The 19,465-nt window shown below is 38.0% G+C and overlaps 1 protein-coding gene and 1 pseudogene across 4 annotated transcripts in view; both read left to right on the forward strand.

The window, feature by feature from the left end:
* The window catches only part of KIAA0825 (KIAA0825 ortholog), a 400,739-nt gene that overhangs the window by 140,219 nt on the left and 241,055 nt on the right, over nucleotides 1-19,465 (forward strand). For all 4 annotated transcript variants that reach the window (XR_012130162.1, XM_073233937.1, XM_073233922.1 and 1 more), the window contains exon 13: nucleotides 1,117-1,227. Coding sequence is in view for 3 of the 4 variants with exons in the window: in XM_073233937.1 (XP_073090038.1) it covers nucleotides 1,117-1,227 (111 nt within the window). In the remaining variant the exon portion in view is untranslated. The remainder of the gene's footprint in view (nucleotides 1-1,116; nucleotides 1,228-19,465) is intronic.
* On the forward strand, nucleotides 9,859-11,767 carry LOC108385807 (aminoacyl tRNA synthase complex-interacting multifunctional protein 1 pseudogene; annotated as a pseudogene).

The following is a 19,465-nucleotide window of genomic DNA, read 5'->3' on the forward strand; positions in this document are numbered from 1 at the left end:
TACAGCGGAATATATGAAATGGATTATGAAAGCCTCCTTTTGAAACCTATTTAAGGAATTGAATTCTATTCGAAATTTAGTGAGTAAAAAAAAAAATGGCTTTCAAAGAAAAGATATATTTAAAGTCTAAAAAATGCTGAATGTATTTAATTAGAGGTGTTCTGCTTTGCAAGACAAACTGGGGCAAGGTAGATCAAATTTGGAAAATCTGAGGATACAAGGAGCAGGATGTGGAATGAAAAGACAGGGTTGAGTTTTCAGAATGGAAATCAGTTGTACATATTATTTAAAAGATGTTATTGCTTGTGTACTATACAGAGAGATAGTACCACTTTAAAAAATTCTATTTCTAAAATGTTCCCAGTTGTCCCTGTGAACTCCCTGCAGGCTAATATAGTCTGTTATTATAAAAATTTTAGTAGCCAAGCTATCTACTAAAGATTTTATGTAACGAGTCCGTTCTTATTCCCTCAAGATTTATTGTTGAGTTTCGGTTAACCTGGAAAAATGGTAGTCATTTTGCCAAAGAAAATTGTAGACCAGGTATTCTGGCTAAATTGTTCTAATTTTGAAACCATTGTCATATATTTTACAGTTAAATTATTTTTTACAGGCCCTCTTTAGGCCCTTAGTGGTATACAAAATTAATTATAAGTTCTCATTAACTGTTCAGTATTTATAAATCACTTTAAAGAGTAAAAAGAGGTCCCTTCATATTTATTTTTATATTTTTTATATTTATGTTTTTATATTAATGAAGCAAATATGACAGTAATAACATTTATTGGATCCTTTGAGGAGATTGAGGAGAGAGGCATAAGTACTATTCATTATACACTTTTTTGACAAGTTTTGTAATGGGAGTTGTTAAAAATTAAATGATAATGGTATTGTCATACCTTTCCAAGTGTAAGGATCACTAACTATAAAGAGGCCTGTGAGTCACCTATTAACATAAATCCCAAGTGAATAAAGTTGGGGCATTACCTATATTAGTGTAGTACCATTTTGTATAAAATCATTAACTTTGAATACTAAGTAAAAATAAAAAGTTTTGATGGTCTTCATAGTTAATGTTTACTGCACATTCTAAAATAAGTATTTTTATTTCCCTAGGACTTTTCAGCATGGCATGAAAGATTCTGCTTCAGATTCCTTAAAACCTTTTTTCAAGGAACCATTACATTGGTTTTCTTGCATATCACATTTCTACCCTTCTTTACTCAGGTAAGAGACTCTAAATGGTATACTATCTATAATTCTGTAATTCCTCTAAAGCTTAATTGAAACTTCTGTCCATAGAGGTAAATGCATCTCACAAAAAGATTTTACGACTTTTTACAAGACACAGGTAAATGAAGAGTATTATTTCTTTTTTTCTTTTAGCTCAAGAATCAAAGATACAGGCTTCATAATCATTCTACTAACTTAGAGATTTACTGATATAAGAGAAAAAAGTGAATTTTTGGAATTTAGTTTTACTTTAGCTATTTGCCTAACCATTTTTAAATTAATCGATTTTGATCTGTGATGAGATTTGATAGTTCTACTAATTATCAAAAATGACAGCAAACTGTAATTCATGTTACAAACTCAGAACCTCAGGTAAACATTGAGAGAGGAGTAACTTTTAAAATTATGAATAGGGTTTTTCACTTCTATTGTTTAATTAATAGCATTTAAACATAACTTAATGCACTTCCATAGTAATCTGATAATGTTTTGTGGCACTATATAAAATGTCAAAATGTTTGAATCTTTGCTGAATACATCTTTGGAAAGTACCTTTCCTTGGTACCTGTGAATAAATATATCATGTATAGCTGAAGAAGATAGTGTTAATCCCCATACATTCTTGATTTACCTTAGAAATACACTATCAGTTACACCATCTAAATTGACTGACTGTATCTCTCTTGAGGAACAAGAGTCCTACCCAGAAATAGAGGGAGTGAAAGCCTCATACACATGATCTGTATCAGCACAACAAACATGTACTGTCCACCTATTATGTGTCTGTCCTCATGTAGGTAATGGGGAATCTAAGATCAATGAAACATAGACTCTATTTTCAAGGGCCTCTGTGTATTACTGTTACTTCACTTAAAAATTTTAAACATTTCTGATTAGTTCCTTATGATTGATTCCTATAAATGGAACACCCGCAATACCCTGTAGGTTTCATGTAAATATACTCTTACATCACTGAGAATTAAATAACTGACTCCTTAATACTCATTATTGAAAAAATAACAATTGAATCTTTGTGAGTTAAGCAAGTAATCTGTGTCACTTTCAGGAGCTGCCAAACTCCTACACATATTTGTTCTCTATGTTATTATCATTCTGCTTTACTCCCTTGGTATTACCATCTGTTCCTTAATCTAGAACCACTGGGGTTATACCTGGTTAGGTGTTGCTGTGTAAGACTCCAACCTCCAGGCTTGCTCAGTTCAGCCCAGCTAGAGGACTGGGAAGGCAGCTTGGAAATGGGCTTATCTTCCAAATAGAATTTCTTACATTGAACTTCTTTCTCTTTTCCATACCTAAGGAAAGCATAAATGAATTAAGATAGTTTATTGAATATTGAACTGACAGTGAAAAGCAAAATGGCTGTATCAGTACAGAGCAGATGTAAATGTATGGGTTGTTTACTCTTGTGTTCACTTATCTGATGGGGAGCCTCACAGAGAGAGTATCAGACCATGTAACATCAGCCCAGGAAAAGATAAAAGTCCAAATGGCTAATGAATGCCTATTACTTTCACACCATTATAAAGTAGAAAAATTGTAAGTCAAACCATCATAAGTCAAGGACTCTCTGTATTAAGATAAAAAGTTTAAAAGCAGAAATGAAACCTCATTTTTTTATTGCTCTTTTGTAGAAACCTCATTTTTTATTGCCCTTTTGTTCCCAGGGCTGACCCTATAACCTGTACAGATGATTTCTAGCTCTGCTTCTCCAACTCTGAGCATTTACATTTACTCCAACAGTATATGTCCAGCTGCCCATGTTTCTTGAGTGACCCACTGTATTTCTGGAAACCCAATATGATATCCTCAACCAATCCTTCCTTTCACTCTTCCCTTGTCCTCTATGCATGGTGTCTTCTGTTAGGAGTGTCATCATTCTTAAACACATCCAGGGTAGGATCTTGATTAGTTTCCATATTGGGCTGCTTTGCTTATTCCTAGCATTATCGAGTGCAGTTGATTCTTCCTCCACAGTTCTCTCATAACTACCTTTTCAATCTGTTACAACAACCTTAGTCCATTTTATCATTATTTAACATGTTTGAAATACTTTTTTCATTTTATCATTGTCCTGTCCAAGAACTTATAGTAGCTTCTTCACCCACAGTGTCTGGCTTATTTTATGAGGCACCCAACAGTTTTCTCTACCTTAGCTGTCAGTGTTCTCTCTGGTCTTTAAGTTATTCCGCCCTTGTCCAACCTGGTGACCGTAAGTAGTGACCAAGGATGAGGTGCAAGGGGGTTGGTGGTATTGGCTGAGAGAATGGATGATGGGGAGCAAGGTGTGGCTGCATGCAGGAAGTGGGAGACAGAATTTGGAGTTGAATCTGCTAGGACATCTAGTGGTGACACATCATTGGTTGTTTCTCACTGCCTTAGTGTGCAGCATGCTGTCCCTGCCTGGTCTCTGCTGAGGCTGCCCTGGTGGCAATGGTCACAGACCCATAATTTTTTGCCATTTCTTGGCAAAAATGACAACAAGTGATGCTGTTCTGAAGAGACTGGAACAGAAAGCTGCAGAGGCAGATCAAATTACTGAATATCTTAAGGAGCAAGTTGATTTTCTTTTTTTTTTTTTCATAATTTTATTTTGGTATCATTAATCCACAGTTACATGAAGGACATTATGTTTACTATGCTCACCCCTTCACCAAGTCCCCCCGACATCCCAGTTCACAGTCACTGCCCATCAGCATAGTAAGATGCTGTAAAATCACTACTTGTCTTCTCTGTGTTGCACAGCCCTCCTCGTGCCCCCTCCACATTATACATGCTAATCGTAATGCCCCCTTTCTTTTTTTCCCGCCCTTCTCCCTCTCTTCCCACCCATCCTCCCCAGTCCCTTTCCCTTTGGTAACTATTAGTCCATTCTCGGGTTCTGTGCTTCTGCTGCTGTTTTGTTCCTTCAGTTTTCTTTTGTTCTTATACTCCACATATGAGTGAAATCATTTGGTAATTGTCTTTCTCTGCCTGGCTTATTTCACTGAGCATAATACCCTCTAGCTCCATCCATGTTGTTGCAAATGGTAGGATTTGTTTCTTTCTTATGGCCAGATAGTATTCCATTGTGTATATGTACCACATCTTCTTTATCCATTCATCTACTTATGGACATTTAGGTTGCTTTCATATCTTGGCTATTGTAAATAGTGCAGCGATAAACACACGGGTGCATCTGTCTTTTTCAAACTGGAGTGCTGCATTCTTGGGGGAAATTCCTAGAAGTGGAATTCCTGGGTCAAATGATATTTCTATTTTGAGCATTTTCAGGAACCTCCATACTGCTTTCCACAATGGTTGAACTAGTTTACACTCCCACCAGCAGTGTAGGAGGGTTCGTCTTTCTCTACAACCTCGCCAACATTTGTTGTTGTTTGTCTTTTGGATGGTAGCCATCCTTACTGGTGTGAGATGATATCTCATTGTGGTTTTAATTTGCATTTCTCTGATGACAAGCGATGTGGAGCATCTTTTCATGTGTCTGTTGGCCATCTGAATTTCTTCTTTAGAGAACTGTCTATTCAGCTCCTCCGCCCATTTTTTAATTGGGTTATTTGCTTTTTGTTTGTTGAGGTGTGTGAGCTTTTTATATATTTTGGATGTCAGCCCTTTATCGGATCTGTCATTTATGAATATATTCTCCCATACTGTAGGACACCTTTTTGTTCCATTGATGATGTCCTTTGCTGTACAGAAGCTTTTCAGCTTGATATAGTCCCATTTATTCATTTTTGCATTTGTTTCCCTTGCCCAGGGAGATATGTTCAAGAAGAGGTCACTCATGTTTATGTCTAAGAGATTTTTGCCTATGTTTTTTTCTAAGAGTTTTATGGTTTCATGACTTACATTCAAGTCTTTGATCCATTTCGAATTTACTTTTGTGTATGGGGTTACACAGTGATCCAGTTTCATTCTCTTACATGTAGCTGTCCAGTTTTGCCAGCACCATCTGTTGAAGAGACTGTCATTTCCCCATTGTATGTCCATGGCCCCTTTATCGAATATTAGTTGACCATATATGTTTGGGTTAATGTTTGGAGTCTCTATTCTGTTCTATTGGTCTGTGGCTCTGTTCTTGTGCCAGTACCAAATTGTCCTGATTACTGTGGCTTTGTAGTAGAGCTTGAAGTTGGGGAGTGAGATCCCCCCTACTTTATTCTTCCTTCCCAGGACTGCTTTGGTTATTCAGGGTCTTTTGTGGTTCCGTATGAATTTTAGAACTATTTATTCCAGTTCGTTGAAGAATGCTATTGGTATTTTGATAGGGATTGCATCGAATCTGTATATTGCTTTGGGCAGGATGGCCATTTTGACGATATTAATTCTTCCTAACCACGAGCATGGGATGAGTTTCCATTTGTTAGTGACCTCTTTAATTTCTCTTAAGAGTGTCTTATAGTTTTCAGGGTATAGGTCTTTCATTTAATTGGTTAGGTTTATTCTTAGGTATTTTATTCTTTTTGATGCTATTGTGAATGGAATTGTCTTCCTGATTACTCTTTCTATTGGTTCATTGTTAGTGTACAGGAAAGCCACAGATTTCTGTGTGTTAATTTTGTATCCTGCAACTTTGCTGAATTCCGATATTAGCTCTAGTAGTTTTGGAGTGGAGTCTTTAGGGTTTTTTATGTACAATATCATGTCATCTGCAAATAGTGAGAGTTTAACTTCTTCTTTACCAATCTGGATTCCTTGTATTTCTTTGTTTTGTCTAATTGCCGTGGCTAGGACCTCCAGTACTATGTTGAATAACAGTGGGGAGAGTGGGCATCCCTGTCTTGTTCCTGATTGCAGAGGAAAAGCTTTCAGCCTCTCACTGTTCTGTATAATGTTGGCTGTGGGTTTATCATATATGGCCTTTATTATGTTGAGGTACCTGTCCTCTATACCCATTTTGCTGAGAGTTTTTATCATGAATGGATGTTGAATTTTGTCAAATGCTTTTTCAGCATCTATGGAGATGATCATATGGTTTTTGTCTTTCTTTTTGTTGATGTGGTGAATGATGTTGATGGATTTTCGAATATTGTACATCCTTGCATCCCTGGGATGAATCCCACTTGGTCATGGTGTATGATCGTTTTGATATATTTTTGAATTCGGTTTGCTACTATTTATTGAGTATTTTTGCACCTATGTTCATCATGGATATTGGTCTGTAGTTTTCTTTTTTGGTGGGGTCTTTGCCTGGTTTTGGTATTAGGGTGATGTTGGCTTCATAGAATGAGTTTGGGAGTATTCCCTCCTCTTCTATTTTTTGGAAAAATTTAAGGAGAATGGGTATTATGTCTTCTCTGTATGTCTGATAAAATTCTGAGGTAAATCCTTCTGGCCCAGGGGTTTTGTTCTTTGGTAGTTTTTTGATTACCGCTTCAATTTCGTTGCTGGTAATTGGTCTGTTAAGATTTTCTATTTCTTTCTGGGTCAGTCTTGGAAGGTTGTATTTTTCTAGGAAAATTGTCTAGGAAGTTGTCCATTTCTTCTAGGTTTCCCAGCTTGTTAGCATATAGGTTTTCATAGTACTCTCTAATAATTCTTTGTATTTCTGTGGGGTCCATCGTGATTTTTCCTTTCTCATTGGTGATTCTGTTGATTTGTGTTGACTCTCTTTTCCTCTTAATAAGTCTGGCTAAAGGCTTATCTATTTTGTTTATTTTCTCGAAGAACCAGCTCTTGGTTTCATTGATTTTTGCAATTGTTTTATTCTTCTCAATTTTATTTATTTCTTCTCTGATCTTTATTATGTCCCTCCTTCTGCTGACCTTAGGCCTCATTTGTTCTTCTTTTTCCAATTTCGATAATTGTGACATTAGACCATTCATTTGGGATTGTTCTTCCTTCTTTAAATATGCCTAGATTGCTATATAGTTTCCTCTTAAGACTGCTTTTGCTGTATCCCACAGTAATTGGGGCTTTGTGTTGTTGTTGTCGTTTGTTACCATATATTGCTGGATCTCCATTTTGATTTGGTCATTGATCCATTGATTATTTAGGAGCGTGTTGTTAGCCTCCATGTGTTTGTGAGTCTTTTTGTTTTCTTTGTACAATTTATTTCTAGTTTTATGCCTTTGTGGTCTGAAAAGTTGGTTGGTAGGATTTCAATCTTTTGGAATTTACTGAGGCTCTTTTTGTGGCCTAGTATGTGGTCTATTCTGAAGAATGTTCCATGTGCACTTGAGAAGAATGTGTATCCTGTTGCTTTTGGATGTAGAGTTCTGTAGATGTCTATTAGGTCCATCTGTTCTAGTGTGTTGTTCAGTGCCTCTGTGTCCTTACTTATTTTCTCTCTGGTGGATCTGTCCTTTGGAATGAGTGGTGTGTTGAAATCTCCCAGAATGAATGCATTGCATTCTATTTCCTCCTTTAATTCTGTTAGTATTTGTTTAACGTATGTTGGTGCTTCTGTACTGGGTGCATATATGTTTATAATGGTTATATCCCCTTGTTGGACTGAGCCCTTTATCATTGTGTAATGTCCTTCTTTATCTTTTGTTATTTTCTTTATTTTGAAGTCTATTTTGTCTGATACTAGTATTGCAACACCTGCTTTTTTCTTTCTGTTGTTTGCTTGAAATGTCTTTTTCCATCCCTCGACTTTAAGTCTGTGCATGTCTTTGGGTTTGAGGTGAGTCTCTTGTAAGCAGCACATGGATGGGTCTTGCTTTTTTATCCATTCTGTTACTCTGTGTCTTTTGATTGGTGCATTCAGTCCATTTACATTTAGGGTGATTATTGAAAGGTATGTACTTATTGCCATTGCAGGCTTTAAGTTTGTGGTTACCGAAGGTTCAAGGTTAACTTCTTTACTATCTTACTGTCTAACTTAACTCACTTATTGAGCTATTATAAACATGGTCTGATGATTCTTTATTTCTCTCCCTTCTTATTCCTTTTCCTCCCTTCTTCATATGTTGGGTGTTTTGTTCTGTGCTCTTTTTAGGAGTGCTCCCATCTACAGCAGTCCCTGTAAGATGCCCTGTAGAGGTGGTTTGTGGGAGGCAAATTCCCTCAACTTTTGCTTGTCTGGGAATTGTTTAATCCCTCCTTCATATTTAAATGATAATCGTGCTGGATACAGTATCCTTGGTTCAAGGCCCTTCTGTTTCATTGCATTAAGTATATCATGCCATTGTCTTCTGGCCTGTAGGGTTTCTGTTGAGAAGTCTGATGATAGACTGATGGGTTTTCCTTTGTAGGTGACCTTTTTTTTTCTCTCTGGCTGCCTTTAATACTTTGTCCTTGTCTTTGATCTTTGCCATTTTAATTATTATGTGTCTTGGTGTTACCCTCCTTGATTCCCTTGTCATGGGAGTTCTGTGTACCTCTGTGGTCTGAGAGGCCAATTCCTCCCCTAGTTTGGAAAAGTTTTCAGCAATTATTTCTTCAAAGACACTTTCTATCCCTTTTTCTCTCTCTTCTTCTTCTGGTACCCCTATAATGCAGATATTGTTCTGTTTTGATTGGTCACTCAGCTCTCTTAAAATTTTTCATTCCTGGAGATCCTTTAATCTCTCTCTGCATCAGCTTCACTGCATTCCTGTTCTCTGTTTTATAGTCCATTAATGGTCTCTTGCATCTCATCCACTCTGTTTTGAAATCCTTCCAGAGCTTGTTTTATTTCTGTATTCTCCCTCCTTAGTTCTTGCATATTTCTCTGGAAGTCCATCAGCATGGTTATGGCTTTTGTTTTGAATTCTTTTTCAGGAAGACTGGTTAAATCTATCTCCCCAGGTTCCTTCTCAGGGGAAGATGTAGAAGATGTCGAAGCTGTCTGGGATAGTCTTGTCTGGAGCAATTTTTTTGCCTTTTCATGTTGATAGGTGCAGTGGAGTGCTATTGACACATCTATCAGCTGGGAAAGTCAAGCCTCTTTCCACTTGGCTCCTGGCCTTTCTTTACTGGGACAACTACAACCCCTAGTGGCTTGTGTTGGGCAATTGCATGTAGACTGGGTCTCTGTATCTTGCCTGGCAGGTATGGAGGAAGCTCCCTTGCTGAGGGCGTGGCCAGCCTCAGGCTGCTGCTCTGCTATGGCGGGGCCCCGGAGTGATAGTGGATGCGGGGTGTTTGACTGTTTACCTTTGTGAGGGGTCTCAGAGCTATTGCCCAGGGGCTTAGTGCTCCTGGAGTTCCCTGGAATTTCCAGCTGCTGGACTGTGACCCGGGATGCTTCCATCCAGCCATGGCGTCCCTGTCCCTTAAAGACTTTCAAAAAGCACTCGCTTTTCTTTGTCACAGGGGCGCTAGCTTCAGGACCTGCTCAAAGGTCTTGCTGCCTTGTTTCCCTAGTATCCAGCACCCCACGCATACACTGTGTCTGCGCTGTGGGCTGATGGCTGGGGCTGGGTGTTTAGCAGTCCTTGGCTCCCTCTCCCTCCCCGCTCTGACTCCTCTCTTTCCGCCTGGAGGTGGGGTGAGGGGCCTCGGGTCCCGCTGGGCCATGGCTTGTATCTTACCCCTTTCACCAGGCTCTGGGTTCTCTCAGGTGTGGATGTAGTCTGGCTGTTGTCCTGTGTCTTCTGGTCTCTCTTTTAGGATTAGTTGTATTTGTTGTATTTTCAAAAATATATATGTTTTTGGGAGGAGATTCCCACTGTCCTACTCATGCCGCCATCTTCGCAAGTTGCTTTTCTTACGGAGAAAGCAGTTTTGCAGGCAACTTTGAGAGAAGAGGAGAAACTTCGAGTTGAAAATGCTAACTTGAAGAAAGAAATTGAAGAATTGAAACAAGAGCTAATTCAGGCAGAAACTGAAAATGGAGTGAAACAAATAATACCATTCCCGTTTGGTACTCCACTGCAAGCTAACTATGTTACTACGGTTTCTGAAAATGTGATTCAGTCTATATCAAAAACAACCATGTCTACTGGTGCTAAAAAACAGATAAAAGGAGGAGGAGGAGAAGAAAAGAAGGGGAAAGAGAAAACTGAAAAGGAAGGAGAGGAAAAGGAGAAAACAGCAATCCATAGCAAGAAGTGCTGACTCAAAGCCAGTAGAGGCTTCCAGTCTGGATCTTGAACTTGGTTGTATCATCTCTGCTATAAAACATCTCTGCCTGATGCAAATTCTTCATAAGCAGAAGAAGTCGATGTTGGAGAAACAGTCCCAAGAAAGTTGTCAGTGGCCTGGTAAATCCTGTTCCCCTTGAACAGGTGTAAAATAGGGTGGTGATATTGCTTTGTAACCTGACACCTACAATGATGAGCGGAATAGGATCTCAGTAATGGTGCTAGTTCCCCAGAGAAAGGTGACTCAGTTACTCTTGATCCTTTTCCTGGAGAGCCTGACAAGGAGTTGAGTCCTAAGAAGATCTGGGAGTAGATCCAGCCTGATCTTTACACCAGTGAGTAGTGTATGACTATATACAAAGGAGCTCTCTTTGAGGTGAAAGAGAAGGAGTGTGTGTGTAGGGCTCAAACTGTGACCAGCAGTGGAATAAAATGAAATAAAATTCTCCAGTTACTGAAATACAATGGAGAAAACTTTAAAACAAATAAAAAGAAATGTATTTGTCACTTGTACAGAAAAAAAAAAAAAACAGGCACAGGTGTTGTGTTCTTTTAACTTAGTGATTGCTCATTCTCAGCTTCAGAGGCTGTGCAATTTTCTCTCCCAGAATGTCTTTGGTTTTTTCCCTTGCCTTCCTAAGTTCTCCATGTAAGAAACAGTATGAGCCCCCCTACACTGAGTGCAGTTCCTTCTGACAGGTATGCTCTAACAGGTCCATATAATCTGCTTAGAAAGACATGATCCATGTGATTTATGATCCGGCTTGTTCAAAGCAGAGGTATAGTCAGGAAACCAGGGTAGCAATAAAAGTCATTTCAAAATAACTCAAGTTATTGATGTGTGTTTGCCAAACATTACAGTGGGAATTCCTAGACCACCATCATATGACTTTAAAGGTCTCCACCTTTCCATCCATTTCCCACACATATATCAGCTGTTTCTGTGTGGTTTTCACCTTGAAGTTGCCTTCATAACTCCTTTAGTTACCTTTTAGCCTCTAAGATGACCTGTTGGGGGCATTGCATGAGTTTGATGGTGACAAATTAAAAATATATTAGGCCTTTCTTTTCGTAAAGGATGAGGTTGAAAGGAGAGGTGAGTGAAACAAGGATCTTAGTCATGTCTTCAACTGTTCGCTCATTTATTTACACCTGTGCATTTTTTTGAAAGTCAGCTTCTAACAGTATTAAATATATTAAGATAATGAGCTAAGAGTAAGTGAGAAGGAAGAAACAGAGCAAGGATCAGTACATGAAGTTAGGATTTAAAATAAAAGTTACAAATACATAAACAGATGAACTATAAATTTGTCTGTAAGACCACTAGAGAAAGCCTATGAAGTACAGAAATTGGTAAAAATAAAATTTATCATGTTCTCCAGAACCCCTAGAATAGCGTTTAGAAGAGTTTGCTTTAGAGAAAATAAATATATTTTCAAAGCACTAAGTAAAATGTACTGTATTCATTATTGCTAGCAGTGGCTAACAATGTCAGTTTATTTAGAAAGGGTAATCAGTTTCATGCTAGATTAAACTAAGGCATGTGGAGAATATCTTAATTTCAAGGTTAATACCATGATGTCATACTATGCTTGCATATAAGTCTTCAAGAAAGAATACTATCTTCATCATTTATAATGTTGCATTATACTGCTTTTTATTATCATCCAGACTTTCATCTTTTCATGGTTCTTTAAATATCTCCAAATATTTTTGAGGTCCTCCTTAGCTAAGCAGGTCATAACAACACACTGAGTCCAAAGGCATAATCCGTATGAGTAAACAGCCCATTCGTTTTACACTGCTCGTTTTCTTTTATGATGACGACATGATATTTTGATTCGTGGCCAGTCCATTCTGCGCTGTGGATACTTTTTCCCACTATGCTTTTGTTCCTATTGTGCTTTTACTCAATATAATCCTGTTTTAGATTTATATACTTTTTGTCTCCCTAAATATATTAAGCTACCTTTGGCTTCATTATATTATAGGCTATGTGGTCTTTCCTTTTATCCAGTTCACCAAGATGTGTTCATTCATTCTTTCAATAAATGCATTTACATCTTTTTCACCAAGTGAGGCACTGTGCTAGGTGTTAATTGTGCAGGAAGAGATAGGCAATGGAGTTTGAGACGAAGTCCCTTTCCTCAGCAGTTACATATTGGTGAGGAATTCAATCTTAGTGACCTACTTGACAACAGAATACAGCAATACAGCACCATCATCCACTTCCTCTATTTTAAGAATGCAGGATCCTGATTTCCTCCTGAGGTATTCCCCCAATTTCTTTCTTCCTTTCTTGTTGCTGTTTCCCTGTCTCCTTTGCAGGTTCATCTACTTTGGCCTGGCCATTTAATATTGAATGTGTTTAGCATTCTATCTTACAGCTCTTTCTAGTGAAGTTATACATGCCTATGGCTTCATGTATTCCCTACGTGCTCCCAAATTTTATCTCTAATTTTAACTATTCCTAAGACTATGAACCCATATATCCATGGGTGCCAGCCATACATGCATACCTTCTTGAGGTTTCCACCTGGAGATCATAAAAATACCTCAAAGAGACCATGACCCAAACCAGACTTAGAATATTTCCCTCCAAATTGATCTTCTTCAATTATTTCCTATTTCAGCTATGGTTACTCCATGCAATTGTACAAATAGGAGGCAACCTGAGTACCTCCCCTCTTTCTCTCTTACCATTTCCAACCAATTACTAAGTATCATTAATTTTAATTCCTAATATCTCCTATCCTTAACACCACCTTTGCCTTAATCCAGGCCATCATCTATCTCTCTCCTGACTACTGTAATGACCCCTTCATATTCTTCCCATACCTTACTGACTCCAATTTCCAATATTCTCCAAACTGCAGCCGGAGATTTCTCAAACCTAAATCTATGTTCAAAACTGTATTTTATCATTTCAGACTTACAGCTTAAAAACCATCCATGAATTCCCTTTTGTCCTTAAATACACACACACACAAATTAGCCTGGCCTAGACTTACCCATCCCTGTAACCTCTTCTGATACCACCCTATGCTGGGATTCTGCTCTCTGTATAACCCCTTGACATTTCCTTGCCATGCCATGCTACTTTCTGCCACTGGATCTTTACACACACTTTTCCCTTTTCCTGGAATATCTTCTTTGTTTTTTACCTAATTAATGTCCACTTATCTTCATATCTCAGTTCCAGTGTGACTTCTGTAGGGAAGATTTTTATCAATCCTACTTCTTCTTACTACATCTTTTAATGGCATCTTTTGTTTGCCTTCATTGAATTTTCATGATGGTAATTTTGTCTTTTTTGTATGATCATTTAAGTTATATACATATCTTCCATTTGATTCTGTAAAAATAGTGAGTGTTTTTTTGCTTACTATTATATCTGCATGTCCTAGCACATAGAAATCAACCAACAAATATTGGTTGACTGAATGGGTGAGTGAAAAAACGAATGAGTTACAGTAGTATTGTTTGGGATATTGCCATATTAAATGGTACATTTAACTCTTTTCAAACATTTGATCTGGGTGGTAAAGCTCAGGCATGGGAAGCTTGGTTTTATTGAGGAGGTGGGCTTCTAGTATCCTTAGGAGAGAATATCTCAGTAGGAGGACAAAAAAGAGCTTTAGCCTCCTAGCTGGGGCTGATGTGCTGTTCCCCAGGACTGAGGAAGAGCTTAGAGATCCTGTGCTCTGATGAGGTGCCGAACTTTGACATGGAGCCAACAACCAGGCGTGAAGTAATGAGAGCTTTTTTTTACACCCAAGCTCTTAAGTGGCTTAAGTATCAAATCCTATATATATAAATGTACAGAGTGTGGATGGACAAGCATCTGGATCATTGAAAAGATTTTCAGAGAAAAAGTCATGTGGTTTTAAAAGAAATGAACATGTCAGATGAACTAGGTACTTGATATGCTGAGATATCTATTCATATTTTTCCTTTTCTATAATGGTTTAAAGTTATTATATAAATAAGAGTATAGCAATGGAGCCAGCAATGAGATAATCGAAAACAACTATTGGTTTTCACATTAGATAGACAGAGTTTTGTAGACCTGTGTAGTTATGTTTCCTCAATCAGGAGGTTGAATAGAGCCAAATTTTCCTCAATGTTATAAATACAACGTACCCACCAAATATCAACTAGGTTAATGGAAAGTACATGGGACAGTGGAATGAATATGGGTTTTAAAGTCAGAAAGACCTGGGTTCAAAGTCCAAAAGTTAGTTGACATATGTAAGCTTTAGTTTCCCCATATATGAAATAATTTATATTTTAGTGAGGAAGTTGAAATGTAAATACAGTGCAGTCTTACAGATCTACTTGAAAACGGCATGTAATAACATTGTCTACTGTTTCCATCTTGAAACAGCTAAGATGAGTATGTGGCACTCATCATATAAGTACTTACTAAATGATCATTCAGTACTGCTATTAGGAAAGTACTATATATTTCAGAAAGTGGCAGATTTTAATCAATTATCCCAACATGTTAAAAGAACCTACTAAAAGTGTGATGCAGTGAAAAGAATATTGAACTACTTTCTTATTGGGTCTCTATACTTATCAGAAGTGTGATACCAGGGAAACCTTTCTGGAACTCCTTGTAACAGGATATTTATTATATGGTAGACAGAGACCAATAATAAAGTCTGTAAAAAGATAACTCCTCCTTAAAAGGGATTGCTGAGTGATTCTGTAGAGTCCAGTGGCTCATGTAGTAGGTAAGCACTTTAGGGGGAGTCTAAAAATGATGATTGACATGTAATATTATCTTAAAAATTAAAATTCTTATGTACTTTTACAAGTAGGATATGTTAACCTGTGTAACATTTAAGTATGGAGCTAGGGCTATGAGATTGGGGTACTGATTTCTTTGGGTGATTTGGGGGAAATGGTATCATCCCAAGTGAAAAAGTTTTATTTGCTAAAATCAGGAAATCATACAGGTTTTCATAAATTGGACACCTACCCTTTAAGTTGTATGCTAGATAATGTAGATATGACCAACTCTGAAAAAAATGAGACTGTTAATCTACCTTAGTGGACAAAGTTATTTAAATTAAGGCAAATCATATATATATAAATATACAGGTAAACTGTCTGATTTCTGTTTACTGAATCATCCTTAATTATAAAGATCATAGAGACTTAACTGTAGACATATAGAGATTATAATATATGAAAACATTTTCAATGCTAAAACTGCATATCATCTATATACTCTTGGTTAAAGTGATGAAGAAAATATTTTGGGTTCCTGCCCTTCCACCAACCTTTTTCTCAGGTACTAAGGTTATCTTCCTGGAGAAAGATGACAAAACCGATCTAAATAATTATCTTTACTTGTTTTCCTAAAAAGATTTTGAAGGGTGAGTTTTGGAAAGCCGAGTAGTATAGTAATATGGGGGCTTCTCAGGTCTCGTTTTCCCACTTAAGGGCTTTTACTTTCAGTATCTCTTTAGTTATGTCTTTGCCTTTGTTCTCTGAATCATGGAGCTTATGGTCTCTGTTATAAATTTGGCCCAGTAATCCATGACAGGAACCATCTGGTTGAAATCAGTCCCTAGATACCTTGAATCACATGGCTCCAATTTGGGAATCGCCTTGAGACCACAAACGATTTTGGGTCAAAAACATGGTTTCCTCAATCAGGAGGTTGAATAGAGCCAAATTATCCTCAATGCCGTAAATACAATGTACCCACCAAGTATCAACTAGGTTGAATGGAAAGTACATGGGGCAGTGGAATGAATATGGGTTTTGAAGTCAGAAAGACCTGGGTTCAAAGTCCAATAGCCGTACTTATTAGCTAAATGACCATAGACTCATCTCTCAATATTCCTGAAACAAAGATCAAGATGAACACTATATGTCTCCATGCATATCTAAGAAGCAGACCCTGAGGCAAGGGTTCAAGAGAAAGTACTTTATCTTCTAAGTGGAGGAAACCCTGGAAGGGAAGTGAGCGAGTGAGACAAAGACAGACAGCACAGAAAGATTGGTGTAATCAAGCCAGCTACCACAGAAGTTACCTTACTAGGAGAACTTAAGCCTTCTGGGGAAATTCTGTGAGCCAGTGTGAAAGATACATCTCAGAGTTATCCCACCAAAGGAGTAAGGATGCTGAGGTATTGATGTAGCAACTTCCATCAGTCCATTGATTGAAGACTGCTTCAGGAGGTGTTAATTTCCAACCTGTCTTGCTGGAAGGTAAAGAAATGCAGGTTCTGACAGCAAAAGGCAGGCCAGTGTCAACTGAGTGCTAAGGGCAGGAGGATGTCGGAGTGTTGACAACATCTGCTGTAGTCTGCCCCTTTGCACCACTGAAATCCACTCATTATTCATGTTAAGTTCTCTGAATCTTGTCATTGATTCTTCAAGGTGATGGTTAGTCAAAATTTATTTAAAAAGAAAAAAGTTTTATTACAGAAGAGCTAGTGAGAAAGCTAGAGTATCCCTTGCTGCAGTTATTCTTGAGTCTGTAAGTGATAATCATTATTACATTCCTCTACCACTTATTCTAGCTTCCCCTCACCCTCAGCCATCACATCTGCTCACCGATGTTGTTTGCCCAGTTGAGTTACTGAACGCTTCATCCCCAAGGGGCTGAACCCCTGGATTCCATTCCCTTATCAGAATGTTGTTACTTAAGTTGCGTCTTTATGGTTATTACCGGTCATGAGAGCATCTAGAGATGCCTGGTGAAACTCCTGACATACTTCTCCCTGCTTTTCTTATGCAGTAGCAACTCTAGCTTCTCATTGATTAGGGCTAATTTCCCTTGCCAGTGTAAAAACTTGTTTTGCCCAATATACTGCTGGTATGGGAAGCCAAAAATGACCAGATGGCAGCTGTAACATTAGGTTGAGTGGAACTCTTAATGGTTGGTCCCTGTAGAGGTGTGCACACCCCAACTCACGCCACCACAGAAATGTAAACCTCCACTCCACACAGCCTATGGGGAGTTGTAGGAATGAAAAATACAAATTCTCCAAGTGGATAATCAAGAAGAGTTGTGAGAGGGGCCTCTTCTACTTTCATTCTTGACTCCTGGACTCATGTAGTTTATCTCTTAGGGACATAGTACCATCTAATGGCTGTTTGTTTCAAATAAATATCAAATCTTGAAGGACAGTGCCCTAACATTGCTGGGCATTATCCCCAAGCTGTGCATTTCAGAGTCCATTCCAATGTCCTATTCATCTGACAGCATCTGCATAATACATATATGATAGGATTAGTGCATCCTGTGGTCGTGTGGCCTGAGCAGTATAGCTGCTCATACTGCAGTCTGAACTGATGGCAGAACTTTCTCTCGCCCTGTAGCTCAAGCACAACCATGGTTGGGAATCAGGCTGCTGTGCACTGATACAGCTAACATTAAAAAAATTCTACGGTAGTGTGAATACATACTAAAAATTGCAGAATTACAAGTAAACTACTTGTAAAGAGTTTTCACAAAGTAAATGCACTGAAGTACTGCTAAGATTTTGCACAATGATTCTATTAAAATAATTTGTTTCATAAACCAGTAATGATTGAACTCTAGTATGGTGTCACTCCTTACTACCTGGATTTGAAAAAAATCTTTAGGCCCATTCATGCCCCAGAAATGTAGCACTTATTGGAGTATAAGTCTAATACAGTTCAGCCATAAATTCATCCTGTCTCCCAATATAAGATTTATGAGTTCCAGTGGATTTATAAATTGTTATTCCTCTTTGTATTGTATTATAGTAGAATTCAGTATGTACATATTTGATGCACTTATGTGTGTGTATGTGTGTTTGTGTGTGTGTGTGTGTGTGTGTATAATTTCCCTTTCTGTCATTTTTTTGTGAAGCTAATCTCACTTTCACAGCTCCACCAGCTCAAAGGATGAGGGAACATATGCTTCTCCATATGCCCAACACAGACTCTTCAATGCATTTATTACTCAGAGCTTGGTGATTGAGGAATGTTTGTGATATTTTATTTTTCTTCATAGTGAGTCGTCATTATACTGTACATTTCAAAATCTGTAAAAAGTTTAAAGATCCAAGAATTGAGGTACATTTCAACAAACAGTTTCCCGTCTGGTAAATGAGAGGTTTTATTTATAACCAGGTATTCAGATACAGTGGTATGAAATGACATTCAAATTATTTTGCTATATTACATGTTCTAAGGGCTGAGCAAAAACCATTCTCCAATCCATTCTACAGCCAAGTCAGAAAACCCCTCTGCTTTAACTCTCGAATGGATCCAAAATCCCCACCTTGGTTAATGAGGCCCTCCATGATCTGGCTCCTGTTTCCTTCTTCAGATTGTCACTTATCAATCCCCCTCCTTTTCTACACTCCATCAAACTGTATCTTTCAGTTCTTTAAATGTATCCTTCAATCAGCACTCAGTTCATGCAAAATATGTATAGGGAGGAAATGTTCAAAAACTAAGTCAATTTTAACACAAAACTTACAACACAACTAGCTGCTTTTCATCTACTGAAAGCCAAGCAAGTTTCAGAATTCACCACTTAGGGTTTAGGATGGAAATAGGAACAGTCAACATGAGGATCTGCTTTAGTGTTTCCTTCCAAAAGGCTCCCTTACTGGATTCTTCCTCTGGTCCCATACTTAGAACTACTGCAGGACCCAGATCAACCTAGGAATACCTAAAAAAAAGTAATTTAGAGCTTGTGAAATGATGGACTCAATTCCTCTAGCCTGAGAGTTAACTCTCACTTCCCTCTTCATCATTGACCCAGGGCAGTTTTCCTAGCTAACACTGCAACACCAATTGCCCAAGGAGTTTCTCTATTTCAAGTTATGTTTGCAGAATCTTACATGGGAAGCCTGAGTTGGTCCAAAGTTCAGGTGAGGATTCTGTGTACCATAAGGCTGTGAGGTGTTCCAAATGCCAAAGCAAGCCAAAGGGTGGGGGTGCTTTGAAATTTCATTTTGCATTTTCAGATCCTCTCACTTTTGCTTAAACCGTCTTTTAGCAAAGACTACTCTTTTTTAAAAAGTTTGCCTACCCATTTACGAGCATGTGAGTCAATCAGCTAACATTTAAGAGCCCTTAAATGTGCTTGGTTCACTGGGGGGACCTTTGGGGATGTGAAACAAGTGTCCTCCTGAGGCTTGAACCTGAGTGGAGAGATAAGTTTTACTTGATGAAATACTTAAGTGCTAAAATGTGTGTTT

The sequence above is a fragment of the Manis javanica genome, chromosome 1 (genome assembly GCF_040802235.1).
Source record: "Manis javanica isolate MJ-LG chromosome 1, MJ_LKY, whole genome shotgun sequence".
In the NCBI taxonomy this organism is placed as follows: Eukaryota; Metazoa; Chordata; class Mammalia; order Pholidota; family Manidae; genus Manis; species Manis javanica.